This window comes from Callionymus lyra, chromosome 8, assembly GCF_982586985.1.
Source record: "Callionymus lyra chromosome 8, fCalLyr1.hap1.1, whole genome shotgun sequence".
NCBI lineage: Eukaryota > Metazoa > Chordata > Actinopteri > Syngnathiformes > Callionymidae > Callionymus > Callionymus lyra.
This window is the reverse complement of record NC_141825.1, coordinates 3,995,263-4,021,804: the sequence shown is the minus strand read 5'-3', so window position 1 is coordinate 4,021,804 and position 26,542 is coordinate 3,995,263. Positions and strand designations below refer to the sequence as shown.

Below are 26,542 nucleotides of genomic sequence, written 5' to 3'. Positions count from 1 at the left end.
TTATACTAACGTGACTAGGGTATTAAAACGTTCACTACAAACAGTATTTGATCACATGCTAAATAAAATATAAGGTCGGGTTTAAACCATCAGATTTCTTTCATATCTAAAAAATAATAATTTAGCCAAAATAAATAGATGTTTGACACAATAAATGCAACAAAAATTACCTGCTCTTACCACTGCAGGAATTCCCACCATTTTCATGTTGCAATTCTTCGTCCGGTCGCTAGATGGCAGCAGTCATTACCATGCAGTCTGTAAATCCTGCAACGCCAGAGTCAAGTACTAAGATAAGGTAAGCTAAAACTTTATTGATTAAATTAAATAAAATAAAATTACTCGGGCAACACTACGAATGTATCCTCGTTTCTAACGGTATCTCGATATATTGTATAGTTGCACCGGTATCATGAAATGATTGCCAATAAATCTTGCGTATGAAAAAAAAAAACTAATAAGTACCCAGTGTTGTCATGGGAACACGAACAGGTGATTTTCATCCTCCACTGGTTGAGGATGAAAAAAAAGGATGAGGAAGGGGACCGCAAAGTTCAACATGAATCTTCTCTATAAAAAGGTATGCATTACATTCAGGTCTTGATCTTCGTCAAAATTTAGTTTCCATTCTCTGTTGGGTGAGGAGTTGGCACTTCAGCTAGACTTTTGAGTAACACCTCGCTCTAAATTAACAAAATAAATCATGTATTTTAGGTTAAACCTGAGCTCAAGATTTTACAATACAGAATAAGAGTTTAAAATGGTTATCAAAATCCTGTTACAATAGATATTCTTTTGTCTTAAATACTAAACTCGATCATCATCCAATGCTCAAACTGAGATTCGACAGTGAGCAAAGAGAAGCACAAAAAAAAGAACACATCAGCAGGACAGGACACACTGGGGAGGGTCTGGAGGGTTTAAGATATATATGTCTTTACAACACGGGACAAGCACAACACACAAGACACCGTCAATATTAGGGGTAATGATTTAATTTGGAGACGGAGGCAAAGAAACACACCACACATGAACAAACATTGACAAAAGTAAAGAACAGAGTTTTTCCAGCTACACACTCCTCTAGGGGAAACAGAAATGTCTACACAGGTAAAAAGCAAGGCTCAAACTAAACAAAGAGTTAACTCCTCAACTAAGACAATTATCCACACACCAAAATTCCGATGACATTTATGTGGACAGCACGAATACTAACATGGAACTTACCACAATTTTAGAGAATCCCCTAAAAAGTGAAACAGATGCAGGGATCCATGTAAAATCAAAATCAGTCATCTTTTAGAAACAAAAATAAAAGGAAAAAAATTGCTTGACACCACCAAGAGGCCAAACCCCAGACCTGGTCAAGGTGAGGCCACATTGAGAGGCCAGACAATTTCTTATTTTCCAATATAGATTATTTTTCTTTAATTTCCAATATAAAAGCTTCACTGGTACAAAATACATATGAACAACCAGCTGTAGAAATTGAAAAGCCTGTGCATGTCATTTTTTTTAAACTCATCTTTCAAATCCCGCCCTAAAAAAAATAAACACTGAAAAGAAAAGGAAAAAAAACTACTGTGTGTGTACAGATCACATCGAGATGCACCCACTTTGGCTTTCATCAAGACAAGAAAAGGAAAGAAGCACTTTAAATGTGACAAAAAAAATAAAATAAAGTTGAACAGGATTCGTGATGGAAGCCCCTGAAGTGAGTCAGTTCCATTTTTTGGGGGGGACAGATGTGAACTGTACATTGTGCTTTTATTCATCAACCGCAACGCTTCACAATACATCCACTCACAAGTAAACATGTTTCAGTGTTTGACACGGTTGAAGAAGCTAAATAAAGAGACAAACTACAAGGTCAGATTGCTTCTGCTGCACGTCGTGGATTGTATTTCAAAGCGTTACAGTTCACGATTTCACACCAACAAAGCGTTTCAAAACGGTAGGTTTATTTATCTACAATATTTTTTCCACTTGCTTTACAAACTGTTCAGATCGAGTACATCACATCACACTTTTCACCAGAACTGGACACAGAGTAGGTCAGGGGAGGAACACGAGCAAGTGACACTGGCAAAGAGAGAAAAGTCTGCAGCAATCTCTAACCAAGGCCTGATAGGATGTGTAGGCAGTTTCTAGACGTATATGGCACTTTTGAATATTGTATTGCATTTGGATAGAAAAAACACACCTGTACAAAGCACATGCTCATATTAGAGTACAAAGTGAATTGAAATCCAAGGATAGAACAACACACACACATTTGGATTAAGTGATAAGCTCCCCATTATTGTGCTTGATGATTCATTTACAAAACATTTCAGCATCTAATTTGGTTCTTTTTCGGGGGGCAGGGTGGGTCTTTAGAGACATTAGGGGTAAAAAATGGCAACAATTGTGCATTTGACTTTAGTAATTCTTTGTGATCTAGTATAAGACAGAAAACCCTGAGTGGACAACTCATTCGTGCATTTAGGAGAGCAAACAAGGGGATATATTTTACTAAGGTCGTCTCATGCAGTCCAACTGACAGATACCAAAAGTGTAAACTTTGTGCTCAAAGGAAATGGAATGTACTTGAAAACCGACGACCTGGTGGTGGATTTCACCGTACGGCGCGGTTGTGCGACTAACTTGATAAAGCATGCATGTATTATTCAATGTGCAGAGAGCCACAGATCATGTGACGTGTCCATGTGACCTCTTCAGGGGCTCCCACGTGCACAGCAGTGTGTTGTGGTGTCAGAAAGCAGGGCAAGTTTACAAGAAAGAAGTGAAAATCCTAAACACAGATCAACACACGGGCACTTGGACAAGAAAAACAAAGACATCGTCTGGCATCAGTATGTTTGACAGACATAAATAATCTTTCAACATTGAGGCATCCAAATTTAACTAAAGTGAAAACATCCATTATATTATTCATGAGAGGTTCACAAGTCATCAAGACGTACCATGGAAGTTGAACACTAGAATTCTATCGATTTGACACAAAGAACTAATAAATCGCCCAAAAGAAAAAACAAAATCTCACAAAAAAGCCTTTAGTTGATGCGGATATTCTTTACATCAAGCGTGTTTTTGAATCAATCATTTTTTTTTTTTAGAAATGCCATAGACTGTACGCCCCCCCCCACCTACACAGATGACAAACAACATAATCTACAAAAAACCCAAGGTTTCTGGGTTTGTTAGTTAAACCTCTATAGATTCAATGGTATAAAATATAGGTAATCTAAGTGTGCATTTAAACCACAGATTGTCTAGTTGTGAATCAGTTCTAAAAAAGTCGACTCATGTAGGTAGTCATTTCTCTAAAGAGAGTAAATGTACCTTTTCTTGTGCCATCAATAGTTCAAAAAGGTAAATACACTGGATACTTCTGCAAAGGAAAAAGGTATTTTAAATAGCTCCGATGAACGTCTGCAGAGTTTTACTGCTCAGACTTTCAAAAGTGTTGAAGAGTGGTCTGTAAAGAAGCAGTTTTTTAAACAAGCCAACATATTGCTAATGGCACAAAGTAGAACGGCAATGTGCCAATCCCTGTATTCCAACGTTCAAGTTAACTTTACTGAGAGAGGTAAAAGAAAACATAAAAAAAACAACGTTTAAAATAAGAAATCCCACAGGTTTTTTTTAAAACATTCAACAGAAGAAATCACAGGAACACAAATCTTCACATTAATTTGTTTGACCTCTCTCCCATCTGTCACATTTCTATACAGAAAATAAAAACACACATGCAGAAAGTAAATAATCAGGTTGATCTAAGGTCAAGAGTCAGTGGGTGGCCAGGTATTGGTCAGGCGAGCTTAGAGAGACATCACAGACAATGGTGGGATGATGAGGCCAGGAGTTTGGCTTGGCTTTCAACATCATGAAGACATGCTAGGCTAATGATGGGCAAACAGGCATGGAGATTTGTTCTAAAAAAGAAACAAAAACACAAAAGAGAGAAAGAGGGGGACAGAAAGAGAGAGAGAGAGAGAGAGAGAAAGAGAGAGAGAGGAGACAAAGAGAAAGTTAGGGGCACGGCACAAGAATCTTTTATCCATGAGGCACAAAACGACAACAAAAACAACCACCACATGTAGTAGGAGGAGCGTAACGCTGCCCCTCCTCCACACACAAACAATACACAAACTGCAGAAGGTGACACCACCGGGATGGATGGCAGAGACTCCCACATGCACTAACTGTTTACGTGGCACCCAGAGAGATCCATCAAGAGCCAGGCCCCTGCGAGAGGCTGGAGGATGGATGGAATGACTGGAAGAGTTGTTAATAGAAAGAGAGGTAGCCCAGCGCAACATGGCTTAGATCAGAGAGACGGCTGGAGGGAGGAGGACTGGGAGACACGGGGAGGAGAGACTGAGGAGTGCAACACAGCTTCACATTGATAATGAGACACAGAGACGCAGACTCTCAGACGTGGCCCGGCTTCAGCCCTTTAACAACATCTGATCCTTAGTCAACCTGGCGACTTGCAGTCAATAAAAAGGCTTGGAAACAAACTCGATGCTCCACGACAACGACACACCTCCAGCGAACACCGACTCCAGTGATAGTCATAAATAATCATATACATTAAAATATTTCATCCAATTGAGCCACATAGTAAAACCGCAGGAATGAAATACAATAAAACATGGAAAGATCTTTGCAACTAAGATTTTTTTTTTTTTTTTTTTTAAAGAGGAGAGTCACCCCTTTTCCCTGTGCCCCCACTGAGTCTCTGCTGTGGTGACTTTGGCTGGAGGGCGAACTTACCCTAGCATTGCTAGTATTAGAGCTGGGGAGGGGGCAGAATCAGTAGGGCTTGCTGTCGTTTTTGGAGCGCTTCAGTTGAACCTTCAGCCGCTTCATGCCGATCTGGAAACCATTCATGGCCTGGATGGCGGCTTGTGCAGACACTGGATTATCATAGCTGACGAAGCCTGGGACGGAAACATAACAGTCACAACAAAACCACCATCACTTTGAACCTCAAACACTCTGGAGACCTTGCATCTACAAACTCCCACCGTTTGAGCATCTACTCAATGTTCTACAATAATGGACAATATAACTTAAAGGCAACCAAACAACATTCAGCTCTTCATGTATTCATTTACTTCTGTGAGGTTGTTAATAGACTTCATATCCATGGTAGACTTCATATTTTTACACATTTTATATGGATAAATGGGAAAAAAAAATCTTACCGAAGCACTTGCTCAGATTGGTCTGTTTATCAATGAAGACTTTGGCTGAAACCACATTTCCAAAAGGCATGAACATCTGCAGAAGATCCTGGTCCCCAAACTCCTGGGGCAGATGGTAGATGAACAGGTTGGCACCCTCTGGCCCCACTGGCATTTGTAAAAAAAACAAACAAAAAAACACACATGACCATGTTATCGTCTTAATTGAAAGATTTCAAAAGTCTTTCACATTATTATTATTAATTGACGGATGTAGCTGAAGATCCATCAGATAAAGCTCAAATCTCCTTTGAAACGCATCAAAAAGGCAGTGGAGCTGGTTTGTTGCGATGACATGCTTCAGGAATACAGGTCGTGTTAATATGTTCACCTTCTTTCTGGCTGCCAGCAATACTTTGCTGCAGGAGGTTCTGACCATAGAGTGAGGGCAGGGCCGAGGCGGTGTACTGCTGCATTCCTGAGTAAGCCTGGGTTAGCGCGTCCATAGAACTGGCTGCTGATCCGTTGGCCATCGACCCAAGACCTCCATTCAAAGCCCCCATTCCTACCAAAGAAAAAGAATATTACGCACTGCATTGGACTTTCTTAGCCACTAGTGGGCAGCAAACAGTCAGTCAAGAGCAAGCGTTTGATTTTTCTGTTCTTACCAACACTACTGGTGAGAGCGTTGAGGTTGTTGAGGCCCATGGAGGCCCCAGTGAGACCCTGCAGGGTACTCAGAGAGGCCAAAGTGTTCATAGCAGCACCAGCACCTGCTGTTGAACCGGCTGTTGATGGAAATATTGCAGCATGAGCACAGCGGCCTCGATCAAACCATATGTCGGTTTGACAGCCAAAGCAGCTTAATGTCAAACCACAACATAATAACAGTATTGTAGATGCTAGTAGTGTTAAACAATTTATACAAGCACTACTTGAGGCCCTCGCATCAATATATTGACACATCATGTGCATGAGGAAACCACAGTCAGTTACCTTGACTGGCCAGTGCTCCCAGAGCTCCGCTGCCAGCAGACAGGCCACCGGTGGATGTGGGGCTGCCAGAGTTCTGGGCTGCGGCGGCAGCTGCTGCGAGTGTGGCCAGGTTTTGCAGCTGAAGAGAATTCATACCTTTGGAGACGACATGCATTATTGAAACACTGACCAATATGCATGATTAAGCAGTATTGCGGACATTATTTAGCCGTTTTTGTTTAGATCATTAACATGTTAACGATACATTATAAATTAACATTTACAGGCTTATTAATCCTAAATTTGTAATCCTGTTAAAAGGCCTCACTAATCTGGCTAATGAGTGACATGGTCTTATGTGCCCTCACAAACCGATATATGCCATATTATACATTCAACTACATGTCTTGTGAGTCAACCTCATACTAGTCGATGGTTGAAAAGGTCAGAATTATAACAAACGTCAAAACAAAGCATAGTAAACGTACCTCCAAGCCTCTGCATACTGTTGAAGCTTCCCTGGTTGGGGGTTGACGTGGCCTGCTGGAGCAACTGTGGAAGCAGGGGAAAACATTTATCAGGTCCGACATATTGAGGTGAAATCATATTTTGAGGCAGCAGCTCTAAAGTATTCTTCAAGTCTAGTTTTAATTGTTGGGATAATACTTCTCCAGGACATGTCAGAATACAGTATTAAAGGCATACATTTATATTTTAGGATTTTGTGTTGATTGTCACACCCACAGCAACATGCATGCTTGTTGACTTACTGCCATATACTGAGGCGAGAGAGTCCCCAGGCCAGTAAGGTTCCCCCACGTAGAGGCGCTGTTTAGCTGCTGAATCTGTTGTACCAACTGCTGCTGTAGACGCCGCTGCTCCTTATCCCTCTGAGTGTCTGCAAACTTCACCACCAAAGGTGAGGAGCAGCCCTAAAGCGATGGAGAGGTGAGCCATGTTAAGCCGGCACAGAAGCCTTAAGCAAAACCACTTTACTTTCTAAAGCTGAAACAGACTGTGAAAAATTATTTTCAAACAGGGCGGGGGGATATTCTCTATGCCTGGAGACACTTTTGTATCTGTTGCGGTAATATCAAGACTAACACAGAGGTCATCTGCCATGCATAGCTTAGCTGGACCACATTTCAAATCAGGGGTACAGGACAACGCTGCAGACAACTTTTTGGAGCCTTTTGTAAAACTATTTTGACAAGCAGACAACAGATGGAGACAAAGTTAAATAAACACATTCTAAAAGGAATACGTCAGCAGACATTAAGAAGGAAAAGGTGCATTATATTACACATAATCTCCCAGACAGACAGTCACATACTGCTCAGACATACTCGTGGACGAAAGGCATGCGGTGCAAAGTATTTTGAGAGCCAAAGACGGGGACTGGGTCGGACAGGGAAAACAGCTTCTGAACCAGCAGTGCCTCCCCATTGCTGCCGAGAAGCAGGTAGGTCGTGATAATGGGTAATGTAGATGGCAACAAGCACAGCCACCTGCTTTTCTTTTCTACACAAGTGAAACGTTTGGCTGATAATTAGACTTGGTGTGATGCTTCAGTGGGTATTTCTGACCTACTAGCTGTCACATTATTGCTGCTCCACTTCGACTCCATAACGACCCAGTTTTAAGGCACATGCTGCAATCTACCAACCTGTATTTTTTATATTTTAACAGCTCATCTCTTGTGTGTTAGTAACAAGGCAATATGATTAGATGTAATGTCTTGTTTATCATCTAGAAAAAAACTGTTTGCATCGACATCTTAATTTTTCTAGCAAATGGGGCGGCAGATTCTATGAGGGAGGGATGAAAAATAGGTGCTGAGGGGTACAGTACCTCCATAGTCTGAGAATGATGCATGGTTTTGATTGCATTCTGTGCCATTGATCTGGTAGCAAATGTGACAAACGCACAGCCTGTAGGGGGGGAACAATAGGAGAGGGAGGGGGGAAGGAGGGACAAGAAGAAACAAAACAAGACAAAAGGTTTGGACAACTCGTTATGAACCCCCAAAAACACATTACAGTACAGAGAATGGCAACTCCCAAGCACACAGAACCACCCTCACTGGTTAGCACACACAGAAAGAAAACACAACGAGGAGAACAGTAACATGTGAGCACAGTGATTCAACAAATTAATTACCACCCAGAGGGTCCGCTATGTGGGATGTTGGTAATTACACATATGTGAACATTAATTCACATTTGGGGCAATCAAGAAATACAAAGCTAGCTTTATCCGCTTTGTGAAATGTTGATAGGTGTGATTGAAAGTTTGGGAGTTAAAATTTAAAAAATGAGCCTACATCTCCGCTTGTATGCTGCAGAGCGCTGCGGAGGAGATGTGACGACAGGCTAATTCTAGTCTTTGTAGAGTGTGATGAAGGAGGCGGTGAAGGAGGAGCTGATCCCAGCTCTGCTGCCTGCCAGCTGAGCCCACGAACATCAGCAGCCAGCGGTAACCATGGCAACAATCTATTGTACCATGGACAAGTGCAAGTCTCTTCACCACACTACGTGAAGACTGGATGTCAAAGTGATGAGCAGACAGGCCTTGGAAATGAAGCTGTGTCAATTGTAGGTTATTAGAGACTTTAATATTGGGATGTAGAGGTGGGATAATCGAAATAGTTTGTTTTATATGTATAGCAGCATTGAGACTAAAACCACTGCGCTCTAGTTCAAAGTATATCTACCTCTGCTTTGACCATCTGGCCCGCGGAGAATTCGACATTCTTCAATCTGGCCAAAGGACGAGAACATCATCCTGATTTCATTCTCGCCATATTTCTTTGAAACCATTCCAATGAACAATTTTCTGTCTTCTACCGCTGCAGAGAGGGAAAGAAAATAAAGTTACTTTTAAATTACTAAACACAATAAAAGAGGCAGAAAATAACTGACATTATGAATCAAGCTACTCGGTCATTTAGTTTCCATGGCCAACTCAATTGAACAACGATGATTACTAGGGAACTGTTGAAATGTTAACAGTTTTAATGTCTCCTTTTTCTATTCTCTTAAACACATTTTTTAACAAAACTGACTTAAAGGCCATTATCCATTGTCTCGGAGCTTTAGGCACCATCTTTAATTATTAACACACAGTAAAAAGCCAAACAGAGCCTCAACTCTTTTGAAAAATCAGTCCATATCAGGGTCTATAGATCCTGACATACAAAGATATCATGATAATGCATGTCAACCTTGACAACTGTCAACTGACATTTTATTCAAGAGTTATATCTGGTGACCTTTATATGGGAAAAATCATAATCTAAGTGAGCAATAAGACATACTAATAATATCAGTGCATGTAGGTAGTCTCTTAAGGTGAAGATTCCATCTTTACAGAAATGTATTATCAAAAGCATATACACATTCATCAGAGTCAAACTTAAACTTCCAAATAAAATTAAATCCATATCCCTTAATCAATCTACTACTGTCGGAGTGTATGAAATCATCAGTTGCTACACATTTCAGCACATTTTTATTCCAAGTTTTTCTGTTCTTAAATAAAAGCCAAAACCCTGCAGAGCATGGCCATTGTGTGGCAAAATCAAAGAGACTCCAGAGACTTCAAAAGGAAGGGACACAGGAGAAGTCACAGAGTGCCAAAACAAATCCTCTTACCGCTTGTTTTCTCACTGTCAGCGGGTTTCATCTGAATAGGATGATGCATCTGTGGAGAGGAAGGGTAGAGAGTTGGTGAGCATTCTGTCTGGTAGTATAAGGTTAAAGGAACAAAACAAGATATTCCCATCCCCCAAGTCTGATATGTTCTGCTCAAAGTGGGACATGTCAGTATAAGACTTGATGTGTGTGTGTGCGCGAGTGCATGTAAAATGGCTGACAAAGGACAAGTTGTAGCAACCATCGGCTGTGACGATGTCATCACTATTTTAATTCCCAACAACACTAATCCAATTTTAAATGCCCATCTTTGCCACAAAAGTTTTAACGTGGATAATTGTTCTATATTAAGTTTAGAAAAGGTTGATTCAAGTCAGTGGGTAAATAACACTTGAATTAACTTCTTTAACTTCTTTGGAGCAGATTTGTTTATCATCAACATACTTTCAGTCAGAAGCAAATAAGAATGGTCATCTACTGATTTTAGGGTAAAGATTCAGTAATGTGTTATAGAAGAGCTGCCAGCTTTCAGTCATGTCCATCTTAACAGGGGGTCGCAGAGTGACCTAATGGTGGTTAATGTGGCAGACCTATTCACTTTGGTATGAAAATGATGGCTTCTTCGGCAGGCATCTAAAAGGTAATGACAGCCCACCTTTACAACCTAGCTATTGACCAGTGTTCAAAAACACTTTTGTCTAGCAAATGTCCACACCTAAATTGGTTGCAAAAATGCTCCAAGTTACCAATGAAACATATTACCATCAAGTCTGGATAGTAGAAGAAAATAATTGTTTGATTAATAACAGCAATAATAAGAAATGTCCTCAATTAAGAATATAATTTGAGTGATATGAGATTATGTCTTCTGCAGTTTTGCACCATGTCTCTACATGTCCTACAAGCAAACATGAATAGTGTGCATAAAAATAAAAAAAAAACTAGCTCATCGGATGAACAAAAAATGTGTTGAATAAAAAACGATAATGGGAATAAAATGAACTCAGAATAGCTGAATAACTCAGCTTTAATTTGACTGATATTCATATAAAGTATCTCTGGATGTCACTTTGAAGCTTCAACTGCAGAATAACTGCTACAAAAATCTGGAACACGTACTTTTATCTCGACAAAAACTCCTCTGAAAAAATATTTTTAGCGCATTAACCTGCCATGTGGCATGAAAGAGAAGAGATAAATAAGACCCATGAGACGCCGAGCAGTTTGCTCTTGGTGGGTTCATTATTGACAAGCACTGAAGAGGAGCAGACAGATGGCATGCTCAGTATGAACTGGCTAGCATCACCAAGTGAGAAGGCACAGATGGACGGACACAATAAAAACATACTTTTCTCACCATTACCAAAATTATTGTCAACAACAGTTTATGAAGCTGTAATCCACAAGAACACATTTTGAGCACGGAAATAACTGTATTTGTCATAGTTTTGCTGGAAATGTATGGATTCATTCATTTTATATTTTTCAGATCAGTAAGAGAGACATTGAGGTGAAATTTCAATGATGATTCAACTTATATAAGCAAACCTTAAGAACGCCAAGCTTATAGTTTCGTCAACAAACATGCTTTTAAACAACCCTATTTCAAATGTCAAGATGATTGATGGCCCTTTACTAAAGAAGTCTAGCAACCCACTATCACCATTAATCAACTGTGTCAATATTTATGTGTAACTCACCGACAGTAGCTCCTTTCCCAATAGACTAGACGATTGATTTCATCGACCATTGGAGTTGCTTCATAAGGATTGCCTTGACTGGTCTGAGAGTAATTTATAGCAAGGGACATGCTTTTACTACTGCACTTATGCCATTTAAATAGATCATTATGACTTAATGGGCCATGTGTATCTTTAGCTTATACAATATACGCATGAGACATGAATGCAATTACATAATAACTTAACAGTTCAACAATATAGAATATTAAGTATGTAAAGTTTAAAACAGCACAAATACACTATACAAGCTTTAATTTTACTTCATCAGTATCATAACATTTTGTCAAGTTCATTAGCAGTTCAAGGATGACTTTTACTACTTTTTATTTGGATTGACATTATTTTTGATTGATTGGTTGGTTTCTCAAGCCTTTAGGTTAAGTAGACATGACTTGTTATTGGCATGAGAGGAATGACAAATTGTTTTGTAGTACAGATGAGCCACTACAGATTTGCCATTTAAGTGTCTGGTAAATAATCTGTATATTTTTAATGCATTTTTTATTTTATTTTTAAAAACTCCATTAGTATCAAGAGCAGTATTCCTCATATGTCAAAATGTAGACAGAGTGTAAACAATTGGTCTCAATAATTTACCTTTTCACACAAGGTTGATCAACATTTATTTGATGCTACATCCCCTTTTTATTTGACGAATCCATATTGTCCATTTCATTTGGCAACGCGTTCTTGGACGGGTTAAAAACTTTGCAAACGTGAATGTGTTGCATGTCAAATTAACACTGTACCAGTGAAGCACCCAACATTACTAATGACCTGAACTACCCCCATTTAAATTTCTATCTTTGGAATGTAAAGACGTAGAGGTTTATTCATAATTCAGCGAGACTGGCATTAATAATTTGTTCTTCTGTGGCAATTGTGTATTCATTGTAGCACACTCCATGAAAACTAGGCTGGCCAAGAATTATGTGCCAGATTCTAACATTTTTATTGGGTCATCTGGTTTATCAGTTCCACGTGCGGAGATTCAGGGCAGTCCTCTGTGTGTTGGTGCTAGTAGGGGCCAGGATATTTTTGCAGGTCAGACAGTAGTTCAGCAAGCCGAGAGCACATTATCTGCCAGCCCACAGCTCACAGAGAGGAGACGGGTTGTTGAGGGGCTCGGTCAGCCCCTACAGTGATTACTCACCCCACTTAAGGTCTTTATGTTGTGCAGTGCATTCTGGGCATCCAGTGCAGCTTTTCTGGTATAAAAAGTTACAAAACAGCATCCTGCAGAGACAGACGTACAGGGACAAAGAAGGGGTTTAGGGAAGGAGACAAAAAGAGAATTAAAATCATGGCGCATGCAGGCAGTAAATAGAAAACCTCAACTGCAGCAGAACAGAAAATAAGCCAGTGATAGGAAAGCATATTCTCAAGTCACATGTTTCAACATGTGACCGGATATTCTTAGCAAGGACTGTTACACCAAACTCATGGAGGAGCTTGAAGCTAGGACACCAGGGTGATGAGATCATTGACGACTGCTACGTGACATGAACATCAGCTTTATTTTACAGTCACGGAGCTCTGGTGTGGCCAACTTGTAGGTCAGAGAACATCGTTGGCGTCGGAGGGAGCGATGCTGCCGTTCTAAATTAAATCATACATATCTAGGTACATATTAGAAGCATTCTAATTGCACAAAGACCGGAGTAGGCGATATGAGATGGTGGGGGAGGGGTAAAAGGAAAAGAAAAGCGGGGGAGGGAAAAAAAAAAAAAGAAGAAAAAAAAATCATCCTTCCGTCCCAACAGACCGCCAGTGGCGTTCCAGCCTGTCAGTTTTGCTGGGCTAGGGAAGTGGAGCACTGCAGCGTCTCTGACCTACATAGTGTGTATTATGTTATTGGAGCTCCCAGGCCGCGGGGAGGGCTGATGAACTCCAATATGCATCGAGCTTCTCTTGCTTTCCCTGCCATTTTGCCCTCCCACCCATTTACCGGAGCTAAATAAACTATCCAAAGAGGCGTGATGGTTATCATATGATTTTTTTATGAGCTGCGGTAGACATGACCTAAAAACAAAAGAAAGCCTGATTCAATATCAAACATCCCAAAATGAAGAGGTGAGTCACACTTAACAAACTAAACAATATGCAGAATCTTCATCAGGTAAAGGCCCAACAAACCGAAATGTAAATGAATACAGGCTGTCAGCATCAGACGGCCTGCCTGGACAGACGTCTCCGACTCCCACTGTGGAATGACGAGTTGGTAAAGAGGAATGGAGGCGTAAAGAGGCGGGAGCAGCTGAAAATTCACTTCACATGGGGCGAGCGAGTCGGCTGCGATCAAGGCAGATTATCTATTAGAATTCATTAACATCACATTAACATGTCAATAGGCCATCACAGCTGACACTCCACATAGAAGAAGGTGGGGCCATCTTAAAAAAAGGGGTCTTTGATTTGCTCCAAGTCCAAATGAACCACACACTGACTCTGGGTATTGATTAAACAGCACTACCCGGAAGCCTCTTCCCTCCCTCCATCCAATGGAGCTCTTCTGTTCCTGTGTTGTCAGAGGGGCTTTTGTTGAACCACATCATAAACAGAATCCAACATACCCAAGGTGGAGGCTCAGGCATATAAAGTTCTGCTTTTAGTTCTTCTTTTAACCAATAAGAGTCCAAAACTAATGTTAACTTCTCTTCATTACTCAGAAAACCTTTGTTTGATGTGAGAAACAAAGCAGTTTCCATATTTTTAAACAGAATAGCTTAAACAAGTCCTTTTCATTTTCAATTAAATATTAAACAATAGTTGCAACTCTTGCCAAGTACCTTATATAACAGCACCATGGCACACTGTTTTAAACTTAATCCAACCCCAAACACACAAAACCTCTTGGCCTCCCCAAATTCCGTTCACAAAGCAAACTTGGCATCTATAATACTTACTCTTGGCATGAAACGAAACTGCACTTCAGTAATCCAAAATACACATTTATTGCTGCATATGCAACAAACAATATATTTGGAAGAGGATATCTCATGTTGGACGGCCATGCTATTCTTTACAGGTCTCTGACTACTTATAATTAGTACTTGTGTTCTTCAATGAAGAAATTGGCAAGTGTTTATAACACAGAAAAAAGGCAATCAAATGGTAGATTAAATGGCTGCGCTGCACCAAAAATAGCTCTGACATGAACAGTGCTGTTTAGTTTATCCAACAGCAGTTAGTTACACGAGACTGAACACTTCCAGTGGCACTTTGCAGTCCTCCATAGACGGCCGACTTCCACTTCAACGTCTCCTCTAATTGCAACAAGAGCTGAAGCATCATTCCCTACTAAGCCGAGTGCATCGACAGGTGGAGTAATGGAAGATTTTAGTGGTGGTTATTCTTTGCAACATTTGGATGTGAATTTTATCGTTTGAAGCTGAAGTGTGATGAAGGATGCATGTCATTACTCCAAATCTATAAATTAAAAAAAAAAAAAAGGCACTGATAGACTACTTTCCAAGAATAAAGAAAACAAAGCATCAAAGTGGTTTCTATTAGAAATGAAGGATAAGCGGTGGTGCAACTATATGATGATTACTGATACACTTCTACCTCTACAGAACCTTGTGTGACATGAGCTCTGTGAGGTTTTCTTTTTGCAACGGACTCCATTTTAGGACTTCATTTGCTATGAGAGATCCAGCATTAATGAGCTGCTCCACAAAGAATCATGGAAGAAAAAAAAAAATCAAAAGGATCTATGCAGATGAGCAGGGCACTGTTTAGCATTCATATTAGTGTTTGCATGTCCTTATTTCCCATCATCACCATTACCTTTGCTCTGAGGGGGATTTTGGGTGCGGTCACGGAGGATGTTGATTTGGTGCACAGCTCCAAAAGGCTCAAAGAGCTCTTTAAGTTCCGTTTCTGACCAGGCGCGTGGGATCTGTCCAACAAACATCTTGATGGAGTCCGGGTCTGGTTGGTCCAAGTGTTCCAGTGAACCATTCATCTTGTTGCCGTTGCTAAAAAAAAGAAAAAAAGAAAATTTCCTTAAGTTAGGGGACGTTCATGAGTGCACATAATCATTTACAGCATGTAGTCATGAATTCTTCTGAAAATAGCAATTGCACAAAAGCTATTAAATGACATTCTAACGAACAGAAGACTCATCCATAATGAAGACCTTCTCATAAACCCCCATGAAGCGGTAATTGTAAATAACAAGTCTGTCCGGATTTTCAAAAATTTTGCAGTGGACAAAAATCTTTCCGACGAAAGTCACACAAGTGAAGCAACAGGTTGTTCCAGTAGCAGCTTGAAATCAGCAAACAGGCAGCTGTATCAGTGGTTGCCCCCGGGCTGGTTAAACACACACAACCAGTTGAGAATGAGTAATAATACAAGGCTTTTGCTCAAGTCCATTGTGTGTCTGGGTTTCTTACATTTGAAATGCATCATCATGCATTATAATAGCCTATCTGAAACATTTTCTAAAACTTCACAAAATTGCTCATTTAACACAGCAGGTATACATATAATCCCCCACTACCTGTAAAATAGGCAAAAAAAAAAAAAATGTTTTCAGTTCTCTAGCTGCAAATCTACACCTGAAAGCTGCTTGTCTGTTGGAAAAGAAGGCAAATAAGCCAACGCATTTCCATAAATTAGACTGTCATCTGTGCTCGTGTCACAATATATCAAAGATACGCTTTCCTTTATGTAAAGACTATTGTACGTGATTCAATACATGATAGGCTGTGTTGCTTCAAACTCTTTAAAGAGCATTAAAAAAAGTAAACAAGTATACTTGAGTGAAGGAATATTAAATTGACTGACCATATACATCACCAATAATATGAGACCAAGTATTGTAGTCATTCGCATTTACAGATCATTATTTAACTTATATGGGATCATTTTTTTCATCAATGTTTACTTACAATAGGTTATTCTATAATGTTTGATGTTGCAAAGTGTACCATAAAAATTAAAAAAAATGAAAGGATAATAAAAAAGGTAGCATTGTTGTCACTTCAAATAGCAGCAGAGTTCTTCACACCCTCATGTTTGCCTCGATATCCTGAGAGCTTTGTTTGGAGGAATTATTCTTAATTTTAGATCTTACATTATTTAACAACAACAATGTAAAATCATCACATGCCATTAAACCCAAGTCACTGCTAAGGAAAGATATAGTATTACTTCACTGTGCACAAAGGGGATCCATGCAAACTATCAAACCAAATGGAGATTTAAAAAGACATGTTCCAATTTACCACCAGATCAATTTGGACAGGCAGTTAGTACTGAGGAGAGTACTTTTTCAATATACTAGAGCAGTGTAACTGAAAACCAAATACCAAGTATACATGACAAATGACAGGGCCCCGACAACAGGAAACAACTTGTTGCATTGAATTATTCACATTACAACATAAAGCCACACATTTGTTCCACTTTAAACCATCACAAAATCTAAAGAATCAAAAATACAAACAAACCTTTGAACACGACTCATCCATCGCTTGTATATCGAGCCGAGCCTTTCAGCAGAAACCCCAAACTCCTTCAGGGATTTAAATGACATATTCGAAAACAAGGTCTCCAGTTCAGGGTCTAAAACAGCTTGGTATACAGTGTCTGCGTACAAACTCCTTCCGTATACGGCAAAAGCAAACTTTTCTTGAAAAGGTATATTCTCCAGAGAAAAAAGTGGTAACGACTTCTAATTTAGCCAGGCTTAGTCACCTCAGAGCGTCCAATCTTTGGAGTTTTGTGGACAAGAGACTTGGCGGTAAATAGCACTGAGCTCTCTGGTGATGGTACAGAGAGTAACCTACAGCTTCTTCGCCAGAGCAAGGGAACAATCATATATTGTCCCTGCATGCTATTCACTGATCCACCAGCAGCACAATGGGCCGAGTCAGTAGAATCAACTGCTGTAAGCATTCCACAAATGGGGTGTAAAAACTCTGCACAATACGGTTCATAATTGTAGATATTGATCTTTCTGTTGTTTCCTTCAAGAGGATCGATCGACATGCGTCTCATCTAGCCGACCCATCTGTGGCGTCGCTTCTCCGCTGCATATGAACTAAAACGTCTGCATAAACCGTTACAATTGTGTTGTTTAGTACATGATGTTTTCATTTAAGTCAAGTGTTTAATGTACCGATATAAAATGTCCTTGACCTGATGCCATTATACAAACCCAATTTCTCTCACACATGTGCCAAAGTGGTAATTTGAGAAAAAAGTTTAATCACACTGGTAGGCTTACCAGCTATTGCATTTTATTTGAATCGACTTGAGCATGATATGCTAAAAACATCTCAAAGTTGCCCGCCAAGTAGTTGGCAGGGTTTTCTGGCATGGCAATTATATTTAGAATATTTTCTAATGGATTGGTCATTCCAGCAAAGATGGAGCCAATTGTACCTATTTCTTATTGACAGAATCTTTTTTTTTTTGTAATCTTCTTTAACCTCAAGTGATTAAAATGCATTTTGTTTTGCATACAATAAGGTTAATTAAAAGCAGTGATATCTGCCAACTCTTTCAGTTTGCTCAAGTGACAATCCACCAACAGCCCCACAAGTGGCAGCTCATCACAGACGCCCTGCAGCAGCTGACGAGTCCAGCACTGGAGTCCAGAAGTGGCATGTCAACTGCTGCACCGATCATAAAGACAGGTGATTTATCCGAACTATGCGTCTTCCTCGTTTATGAGCTCTAACCTTCCATGTATGCCAACAATTTTTTTTTCAAAAACAATATACAGCCCGTTAAATTGACAAGTCAGGTACAGTTTATAAAGCAGCCCTCTAAATGTTTTGAAGTTAATTATTCTCAGAGGAACACATGTGATAGTGCCTTGTCCTCATGAATGGCAACTTAAATTAAGTATTCATGAATATTCACACACAATATTTCTTTTAAGCTGTAATGATTCGAATGTGACCTGTGCAGATGTAATCATCTTACCCTTATTTACCCTTTCTTAGGAGAGAAATCACTGCAATGTCTCTTAAGACTCTTAAATGTCAATAAAATTTCATTCTGTACCCATGAAACAAGATTTCCAAATCGTCATCATATCATATCCATAAAAACGATTTTTGTGCTACATATTAAATGAGCAAATCAACATGTACCTATTAAAGTACAAGATTATAAAAAGGGTTTACATTTAAACACTGAAATGGGACAGGAGCCACAATAAATGCAATAAACAGCAGGCTCTTATGATCAACGCTTGGTGGAGGAAGATAACAAGATCAAGACACTGCAGGATATACATCGAGACAGGAATAACTGATCACAAGCAAAGCAAATGTCCCAAACTATTTACTTCACAACCTCTGTATAATGTGCAGTATAAGACAAAAAAAGACCATAGCCTTGAATTAAGTCGTCAGCAAGAGACACTTGTTGACCAATGGTTGTTTTGGTAACCCTCATCCAACTGCCACCGCAACATGTTGGGATTAGGAACTCAATCCAAGTTTAGACACATTTGAAGCTTCAGAGAAAGAGGAAATTGGTTCATTGAAACTTATGGTTGCAAGTAGGTCTTTGAGAAATACTTTTTCTTTCAGGAACGCATACATACCGATTTCTTTGCTAATGCCAGTGACATGTTTTCAAGTTGGGCATACTGGTGGTTTTTCTCAGCTTGCTTTATTCAACAAGCCAACAGAAAAAGGGGTCAAGTTTGATATGCCTTTGCACAAAAATATAAAGCTCATTTTACAGTGGAATAAGTTAACAATTAGGAATCTGGACCATCAGATACACGCTGCACTGATTTGAAACAGTTAAAATAACAAGATGAATATTTAATCGACACATTGCTGTGAACTGGAGTCATTTTCCTATCGCAACCAGGGTTCTTAGTTAAATTTCCCCTGATGAAGACAGACATGTTCAATCATCCTCCTAACAGGCTGCATGTTAACAGACGGCCAGCATCTGATGACAAGGCCTTGCCCCATTAGCTTCATAATCACACGGACTCCCTGGCGGTTACAGATGACGATGTTAAAGTAAATCTAGTCACAGACAGTTTTACATCAGTGTCAGGTATATGCAAATTTAAAAGTGGAACTTGATGCATCAGCTCATCATCACAGCAGATGAAGAAGGAGCAAATACTGCTGATTAGTTTGATGGATTGTCCCTACTGTGATGCCTTGATCAAACGTGTATTATTGTAGCCCGTGCTGGGCTTCAAACTATTTCACTCAGAATTATTTTCTTCATCTGATGCATTCAAGCAATTTTCTTTGCAAATATTATTCAACTCAATAACTTTATTGAGCTAGCAAACAAAGTGTACCAAATCCTTCAGTGTTAAGACCAGGGGTGTCATCATTTACCCTGCAAAATTGTATTTAGTATACAGTGGATGTGGCCTAGTACAAGTTACATAACACATTATCAAAGCAACACTTTTTTTTTTTAATATAACCTTTGAAGGATATGTTGTTGTTTTTTTAAAACATAGCTGAGCTACAGGTTCAGATGATGGAAGGCTCTGATGCACTATAATAAAACTTTCGCAAAAGGATCTTGCAATGACTTCTGTATATAATCGCAATGCTTCCTTTTGTTCTCGTGTAACACCTACACACAGCCAACTGGAATACAGAAGCAATCGAGGTCATTAAGACAATACAACCCTTCATATAACTTGAAACAGTTAGTCACAAGACTGGTGCAATTCATTACTCTTGACATTTAGTTGCACGGATTTACGCAGCTACCTATTTATGATCATTTTTAAGAGTCCAATGCATTATTTATTAAAAAGTAGCACCTATGTGTCAAAAATCATCTGTCAGAGCTGTGTCAAAACTGTACAGGGTAGTAATTTAAATAGGAAGAGCAAAATATAGATGCACAATTCTTACATGAAAAGGTATAATAAGGAAATTGCAGTTTACTTATTACAACCACAAAAGGCTATTATGCAGCAGAGAGGCATGATTCCTTCATATTCAAAGCCAAGACACCGAACGCCATACTGATGAGCCGATATCCAGGCACAACAACAAGGATCACTGTGTCGATTAACTTAGCAACATTGCAGCGTCTGTGTCGGCTGCCAAAGGATCACTCTTAATCCCAGATAGTCTCTTCGTCACCAATCAAACGGGATAATTCAATTAACTTAAGATGGTGCCTGATCTTTAGGCAATTCAAAATATCAAGCATGTGGCTAAAACATTTTTAACGCGATGAAGGTTAGTCATACTCCGACAAGACATTTGAAAAACTTTAGGGCTTGAACTTCCTCAGATAAAATATACAAAAACATGAGATGACATGGTCAATTTGATTTCTATAAAATGTTTTAACATAAGAAAACCAAATTAAAATTATGCTTCAAAATATTACATAACCATATGCCTTTAGATAAATAATACATCATCTACGTTTCAAACGAATTGTGCTCCAACATTGGTCTATTACAACAGTTTTTAGTCAATTAAAAGGTATGGTTTAAATACAGGGGACACATGGCTCACTAAGGATTCCTAATGCCATGGTGAAATGTCTATTTATATAAGGTGAAATTTTCCTTGATTTTCTTGAACTCGGATCAGTTTTATCTTGCCCTTTAAAGTATATACTTTATTGAATATTGTTCTGATTGTTTAAGCGCTTTGTGACCCTGGTCTAAAAAAGGGTTATACAAATAAAAATTACAATTACTTTATTGAGCTAGCAAATTTACCAAGTTTACCAAATCCTTTAGTGTCAAGAACAGGGATGTTATCATTGACCCTTCAAAATTGTATTTAGAATACTGTGGTTTAAACATGAGCACGAATGGTAAAATGTACCAACAACTTTAATTTGCTAAAACAAAAACACCTAAAATAAACACAACCTTCAAGTTTCCTTAACACTTTATAACAGCATTTACTGTTACAAACGGACCTAACGTTTATAGGCACGTGCGTGAAAATGTAATCCGTGTCTTCTTAAAAGACTGGAGACATGATGCACTTAAACTAAACACATATCAATAATCAATCTATGTTGGCTCTTTTTAATCGATTGATTTGGTCATACGGAGATGTGTATATTCCCAGCCTACTTGTTCACTCAACGTGTCACAAGATCTCTGGTAATGCAATAAAAAGTTGCAAACCACGTGTTTTCCAGGCCCCTCAGAACTTCACGGATCTAACTCCAACATGGCTAGCGAACCAGCTGGGAATGGAAACGAGCAAAAACAACATGGAAATAATATTGTTATATAATATTGTTGCTACAGTCAACGAGGCGGGGAGTTTCCATTCAAGTGCGCTAGCAACATAGCTAGCAATGCTAGCACGTAACCAGAGCGTTATGAGGCGTTCAAGAGCTCTGTTATCAGTTTAACCGTTTCGGTTAAAAGCAAGAGCAGACTTCACCCCCGGACAAGAGAGTCCTCCGAGGCCCGATCGTTTTTAAAAAAAACACCCCACGGTGCAAAAGGAGGAACCATGTTCGAACACAAAAGGACCGAAAAGTCGAGACTATTCTATCCGTGCTGAAGCGTGTGATGCCCGGAAGCACATGTCACTTGACTCTCTCGTTAAATGTTCAATTGTTCACACGGGAAACTGCGATAGAATCCGCCTCGGCATGTGTCGCAGCAGCTCGGTGAAGGTGGCGGTTCTTGAGCGTCCAAGAAAGTGTTGAAAAACGCCAGGCGGGCGGCGCCGGTAACTGTTTATTTCGTTAGCATGTTAGCTTCGCGTGTAGCTAACGCTGCTAGTTGCCTCCCTCGTCGCCCGTGCTCTCCAACAAAACGCCAGAAAACCTCCCATATTATCACCATTTTAACACAAAACGTTTACTTACATTGAGTCGCTTGAAGCCATTAAGCGACTTTCGGCGAGTGGGTGGAAGTCCAGGTTATATGCCGAAGTCATATTCGCCAACAAACGTCTGTGCTCGAACAATGAAGGAAGACTCCAGTCGAGAGGACGAATCCGAACAGGTGCGGGGAGTAAGGGGGGAGTCTTTTTCAGGTTAGACGTGCATGAGAGACGGAGCTGATGTCCGCCTGGATCCTTCTGCCTTCTCTCTCACTTTCAGACTGACTCGACTGAACAAGCCGCTGACACAGCCCGCCGCAGAGAACCAGGGGCGTGGCTTCTTCAACCCTCGCCTGAGACACCACACTGCTGCTGCTGCTCACAATGGACGATCTCAGGCTGGTTTCGTTCCACCAAAACTGGGGAGTGTGGCTCTTATTTCCATTAAAAATTAGGTAATATATCAATTATTATTCACTCAAAAGTGAAACCATTTAAATCAGACATCTTGATTTATGGTGTACATGAATGGTTTATTTTATATTATGATATGCTGTCCATGTAGTTTGTTTTTAAAAAGGTTGTGTGTCTGTCAGGTCAATAATATATATATATAATAAAACCATATTATTCTTTTCTGAGTGAGTATTAGGAACGCTGTGGCATGTGAGTACAGATCCGAAAGGTCAAGCAGATTTTCACAGTCCAAGTATCTCTTAGTTCATATTCATTCTTGTTTTTTTCCCAGCGTTTCTTCTTCTACTTTTTGCTCAGCAGTGAGATATGTATTTGACCTAATTACAGCTGGCTCCTCCAGATCCCTTTTTTTTCCTGGTTATACATTATCTCATCATATTCTGTACAAATAACCCTCGTTTTGTTAAAAACCTTTTAGCTATTTATCTAAAGAAGTATCTCAAACACACTAGCAATTAAAACAATTAGAGCAATAAAAACCTAAGGAGATATATTTATACTTTACCATCTCAAAACTAATATTTAGACTTAATTTATGGAATTTCATACTGTCCCTGCTATCTTCATGTTTTTTTTACATTTAAACAGAACCTTCAAATGATCATCTTTTTAATACAGTATTAAAAAGTTAAATGTTATATCACTACTAAATGTTAAATGTACAAATTAAAAAGTAAAATAATCTCTAAGTGATTTGAACTATTGTAATGTGTGTAAATGAAAGATTTAGATCATGTTTATCACATCAGGAAGTCACTGGTGCGTAGCTGTTGACAAGATTAGTGGGCTGTATTTATCTTTGTTTTAAGCTCCATAAATCAAACGTGAGATCATTAAAACAAGCTTTTTTTCTGCTGGTTTCACTCCGGCTTGTCCCGGTGTCATAGGTTGTTCCCCTCTTTGTTTTGGGCGGCTCTTCCCATGGGGGAGGGGGAGCCTATCTTCTTTTGTTGTTTCGGACAGGCGGGGTGAGGCCTCATTTGGAGGGGCGAGGGGGGGCAATACTGTTTGGCACAGTGGAGAGCCTAATTACTAAAACCATTTAGTATTCCCGAAGCAGCTGCACAATCCAAAAATATTATTCATAGTGAGTGTTAAGAAACATCCCATTTATGAAATCCCACTTAATCCTCGTATTCATTGCGATTTCAAGGCAACCTGCCATCAGAGTGGAGGGTGCTTTACGAAGCAGTGCAGAAACTGGTTGCTGAAGATAATTAAAAATGCAACCTATTTTCTTGTTCATGCAGACAGGCCCACTCTGGAACACATACAACCATTAAGCTTGAGGGGGTGCTAAATGTAGACTAAATCTCCCCGGAGAATCAGCTTTCATTAAGATGGAGAAGAAAAAACAATAATGCCATTCCCGTCTACAGCTTCAACCTCTTTTCTTCAACTCAACGAGATCCCGAGGGGTCTCATTGAGAGGTCTGCTGTAATGGAAGGACGGCTCTGGCCAGGAGCGGGCACTCTTTAATCCAGATTACATTCAATACACTTCTTTGTCCAATAGCAAATCCACTGGCCAACTTTAAGTGTCTCTCATGCTTTCCAGGCTGATGTCCAGGCATTTATACCAGCCGCCTATCCTTAATCTCAGATTATAACAACTATAATCCAATCATAATCCTTCACATGCACTCTGCTTTTGTTGTTTACAATCTGATGTCCTGAAGTGTCCTGCAAGTGGTGGCAAATGTGAAACCAGGCCAGCTTTGAGTCCAGATATTCTGCGTCATGTCTTTTGAAATATTGTGTTAACTTCAAGGCTCTTTTCACTTGAATCGCAGCAAATGAAACGGCTCTCAAAATGGATGGAGACGACCGGATCTTATCATGTTTGCCAAGAGGAAATGTTCTGTAAAAGAGATGCAGTGTGCTGTGCAGATAAAGCTCGGCCAGCTTTTTGCCTGCAAACCTAGATATATTTCTTCTTGTGCTGTTCAAGATAATGTGTATTTTAGAACAAGGCCTGGGGTTCTCAGTGGTTTCTGTAAAACATGATTATTGCTTTTTTTTTTTTTTATTCATGTGTTTGCAGTGATCATCTTGTGTGGAACTTCGGAGCATTGGAGGAAATAATTAGGGAACCAGAAGTGTGGTGTTTGTTCGCTCTTCTAAATGGAACTTCTATGAGCGTATCATGTTTTTTATTGCAGTCACACAGTAAATGATTGATGGATTTACACATACATTGATCCGGTGTTATGATAAAGGAGAAGCACTAGCTGCCGCTGGGAGAACGTCTGACCTGGAGACGTTCCGAGACAATATCCAGCAAAGACAATTGAGGCACTCCTAATAAGGGCCGATCCAGAACGAGGGGGCCAAACCCAACGTACCTCATAGGCAGGTCCTCATTCCTTACAGGGATCCCGGCTGCAGAGGGGGGGCAGCGCATGCTGTTGGCATACAGACTCTGCACCAGGGCCAGCTCAGAGGAATGCTCCAACATCGGTGCTCTTCTTATATCCACCCGGTGCAATAGATACTTTCTTCCCTCCTGCTCCTCTTATGTGTTTCTCTGGGTTCCTGTGCCTCCCGCCCACTCTTTCTCCTCGTTTTAGTGCAGCAGAGCGTCTCCCACCCCCTTCGCTTTACTGGCGTGGCTGAAATAATCCTCTCTGACAGCTCATCGTGTGCTAATGCATCGCGTTGCCCTGGGCATCTCAGCCTGTAGGAAGTAGGGCTGTTTCTACAGTGGCGCTCCAGCACTCTTTGACACCCATGTTGGAAACCTGGAATTAGGCTGCCAACTTCAGCAGTGTTATTAACGACAGCCATGACAGAATTGAAAAAGAGTGAAAGGATTTTTTGGCCGGTAGGAAAGTCAGCTTGGTCCGACCCATTTTCTGTTGTTCTTGTGGAGTGTATTAACCAGCCTGCAGTCGGCTCACCTTTTATGCTATTTTATAAATAACCCAGGCAGCAGGTTTGATGTTTTATTGTACGGCAGAATGTCGTTGGAAAGAAGCATCAAAATATTCTCTAATAGTGGATCAAAAGAAAACAAAAGTAGTTTCACATAATGACACTTTTTGTGGCCAGTATATTTCATGACCTTGCAAAAATATAAATGGACAAGTTCTATGAGTAGAATAAAACAAACTTGCTTAAAATTCTTTGTATAAAAACAAAAGTTAAAATGTTTTTATTTTCTACAGTCCATTCCCTTCATTTCAAGTGGGCTGGAGACAAACCCAGTTTATTAAATTGCTGCTCTCAATTATGCAGAATTAAAAAATAATCATATTTTTTTTAAATCTCCATCTTGCAGTTCTACACCAACATGTGACGCCTATATACTGTATGCTGTCTATAACAAAGACATACTTTCATTCGCTCAGTCATGTTCTATCGCTCCAAGTGATCCAATAACACGTGACATCACAGCAGGTGATATCACTGAAACCTTTGTAAGAACCAAAGTATGTTCACTACTCCCTACACAGTTGGATTTTACTCATTTGTTTTGGTTAGTTTGTCACTGTCAAGCCCTACACATATAAAAAAAGGGAAAAGCTAAAATGCGTGTTCTTTTCTCATTTATTTTATGATATTTATTTTTTTTCTACATGGGGACATTTAAGATTTCAGTACAGTCCATCCACGAGTAGACCCGTAAATCCGTAAACATAACAGCTATAAAGCTTAGTTTAAATATAAACTGATTGGATTTCTTGCTATCTTAGCTAACCAGTGCTAGTCATAGTCATTCTGAGGTG

At 39.7% G+C, this 26,542-nt stretch overlaps 1 protein-coding gene across 5 annotated transcripts; it reads right to left on the bottom strand.

Annotated features, from left to right (window-relative positions):
* Nucleotides 1–925: 925 nt before the first annotated feature.
* LOC148073381 (CUGBP Elav-like family member 2) lies at nt 926–25,467 on the bottom strand. Of its 5 annotated transcripts, XM_087798076.1 has the most exons (14): nt 25,160–25,467; nt 15,355–15,545; nt 12,719–12,801; nt 9,824–9,872; nt 8,884–9,018; nt 8,022–8,101; nt 6,941–7,102; nt 6,659–6,722; nt 6,192–6,326; nt 5,864–5,983; nt 5,587–5,760; nt 5,217–5,363; nt 4,783–4,949; nt 926–3,938 (listed from the first exon to the last, which is right to left on the bottom strand). In XM_087798076.1, exons 1-13 carry the CDS (start codon nt 25,270–25,272, stop codon nt 4,822–4,824), a joined length of 1,581 nt encoding a protein of 526 aa, XP_087654202.1. In that variant the 5' UTR covers nt 25,273–25,467; the 3' UTR covers nt 926–3,938; nt 4,783–4,821. The 5 variants fall into 5 exon arrangements, with proteins under 5 accessions (XP_087654202.1, XP_087654203.1, XP_087654200.1 ...); XM_087798077.1 differs by having other exon boundaries at nt 926–4,949; nt 5,870–5,983; nt 25,160–25,466; XM_087798074.1 differs by having other exon boundaries at nt 926–4,949; nt 25,160–25,465.
* Between the last annotated feature and the right edge of the window lie 1,075 nt (nt 25,468–26,542).

Excerpts from the sequence above, each read along its gene's own strand:
- LOC148073381 (XM_087798076.1), bottom strand. The coding sequence starts at position 25,272 with ATGTTGGAGCATTCCTCTGAGCTGGCCCTGGTGCAGAGTCTGTATGCC. Across the intron at positions 9,019-9,823 it reads TGACAGTGAGAAAACAAGCG|CGGTAGAAGACAGAAAATTG; the intron begins GTAAGAGGATTT and ends CCCTCTCTGCAG. Across the intron at positions 5,761-5,863 it reads CGCTCTCACCAGTAGTGTTG|GAATGGGGGCTTTGAATGGA; the intron begins GTAAGAACAGAA and ends TTTCTTTGGTAG.